This window comes from Austrofundulus limnaeus, unplaced genomic scaffold (assembly GCF_001266775.1).
Source record: "Austrofundulus limnaeus strain Quisiro unplaced genomic scaffold, Austrofundulus_limnaeus-1.0 Scaffold15, whole genome shotgun sequence".
NCBI lineage: Eukaryota > Metazoa > Chordata > Actinopteri > Cyprinodontiformes > Rivulidae > Austrofundulus > Austrofundulus limnaeus.
Window position 1 is genome coordinate 3,935,458 of NW_013952417.1, and position 2,240 is coordinate 3,937,697.

Consider the following 2,240-nt stretch of genomic DNA (forward strand, 5'->3'; position numbering starts at 1 on the left):
AAAAATAATTACTCAAAGTACAGATACCCCAAAAAAATCTACTTAAGTACAGTAAAGAAGTATTTGTACTTAGTTACTTTACAACTCTGATTTCAGGTCACTAAATGTCTTTATGATCTGTGCTACATAAATACACTGACTCCATGAACTACGTTCAAATGTAAAATAGGATCAAATTTTTGTGAACACTGAGGAACGCAAGCCTAGGCTCTCAAGGAATTACAGTAATTGCAGACGCCAAGCAATTTAAAACAAAGAAGTCAAACTCTGAATATATAAATAAAATCTGGATTCAAATCCCTTTGTGTGTTTCAGGGTTCAAACATGCAGGCAGCCAGTGAAAATCCGTGTGTAAAATCTACATATACTAGGTATACGAACATATAGAGCAATTTTATAGATTTTTTTTGTTTTGTGTTTTAAAAAAAACAACTCTGTTTCAAATTTATTTTACATGTCAGATCCTGTAAGAAGTTTAAAAAATAAATCAATAAATATATAACGTTGAATAGCCATCTTCCAACCTGCTTTACATGTTCTAATATTAACTTGTTTATATATTCACCCTGAAGTTTCATTTATTTGGCTCTGTGATTACTTGTACTTTATTATTAAAACGACAATTAAATTTTCAGCACTAAAACGTTTTTTCATTGTAGATAAAAAAAGAGAAAGTAAATTGTTAAAAAAGGTATTCTCAAAAGGAATAACTCAACACTCTTTAAAACAAATTTTAAAAATTCTTACAAATTGTCCTGGAAAACTCCTAATTTTGGACTCMTCCAACACCCTCGCTGCCTTGTTCCAAGTGCAAAGACCGCCCCATCACCTCGTGCCTTCGGTGCTCGGCTCTGGGCTTCACCGTGTAGCTGGTGAGCCCCTTGCATTTTCTAAATATCCTCCTACTCCTGCAACTTTTGAAGCCCCTGAATGGACGGTCTTTCTCACAGATGTAATAGAAAGAATCGTACTTTATCAGCTCGATGAGCCGCTCCTCCAGATTGGTCTTGGTTCTGTTCAGGTCATCAACCTCTGCAGTCATCTTCAGATACTGGCTGTGCTGTTCGGCTTCTGTTGCCTCCAGTTTCTGCTTCAGCTCCTCACAAAGTCGTTGCACAGCCAAGCGTGCCTCTTCAGCACTGAAGAAACAAGAAAATCACTCAACTTTTGCTCCACGTGAAAAAAACAATTAGAACTATGTGTGGCCGTGACCTCACCTGGTGACAGCATTCCTCAGCTGCTGAATCTCATTTTCATTCTCCCGAATCGTGTCTTCTGCCTTTGTGACGTGAGCATCTTTCTCACTGACCAACTGTAAATATTCCTCATTGGCAGCCTTTGGAAAACATTAAAACAAACTAAAACTTATCAAATACACTTCTTTACATTTTAAAACATGTGTTGACTATTCACGGAGGCTGATAATTGTGTTGAGTTTAATGGTCCAGAAAAGTTGTGCGTTTTGCAGCAAAAGTGGAAACACCAGAAAAGGAATCTGAAGAGTTTATTTTGAAAATCAAGTTCTGCTTTCTTCAGTGTAACTCTACAGGCTCATAAAACTCCAGAGGATAAACAAGAAAAACATTAAAAAGCAGCTCGGTGAGCAAATCATTTAATTAGGACAGACATTTTGCATTTAATCTACACTTTGCAATCAAAGGCTAAAAAAACTTCTTGTAATCAAGGTACCTCATTATCAGTGTAGAAATTAAATAATTTGGAAACACTGCAAAAWTCAGCCCACACTCCTATAGTTTTTCTGTCCCTATTGATTACTGCATATATAAGGAAAACACTGTATATGTGCTGTGCAGAGCTCATMTTCTTTAAGGTTTAATTTAGGTTGAAAGTCCATCTGACCCAAAAAGTTACAGTAAATACAGAAAGTCATTTGAGTTACTACAACATCCAATTTCCCTTTGGGATCTATAAAGTATCTTTTAATTGAATTGTATTCTGTTTGCAACACCCACTTTGAACACTTTAAAATGAGAACTATACTTTAACACCCTTATAACAGTTGTTTTAGCTGTCCCCTTTTATGTGTTTTTTATGTGTACCTTAAATGTTTATTGAATTTTAAATTTCCGTCACCCTCTTGGACAAACAAAAAAGTTTTTCTATTCTATTCCAAGCTTGAAAATATTTTTGTATCTATTTTTATTTATCCTTTATACAGGAAAATCTCTTGAGACTCATTGGGCCTCATGCAAGAACCGTTAGTACGCACAGATTTGTTC

General features: G+C 35.4%; 1 protein-coding gene across 1 annotated transcript in view; it reads right to left on the reverse strand.

The window, feature by feature from the left end:
- Positions 1 to 2,240, reverse strand: part of fyco1a (FYVE and coiled-coil domain autophagy adaptor 1a) — a gene marked incomplete at its 5' end in the record, with an annotated part of 24,660 nt that overhangs the window by 11,907 nt on the left and 10,513 nt on the right. The window contains 2 exon segments of the mRNA XM_014002946.1: positions 972 to 1,139; positions 1,218 to 1,336. Of these exon segments, the coding sequence (XP_013858400.1) occupies positions 972 to 1,139; positions 1,218 to 1,336 (287 nt within the window).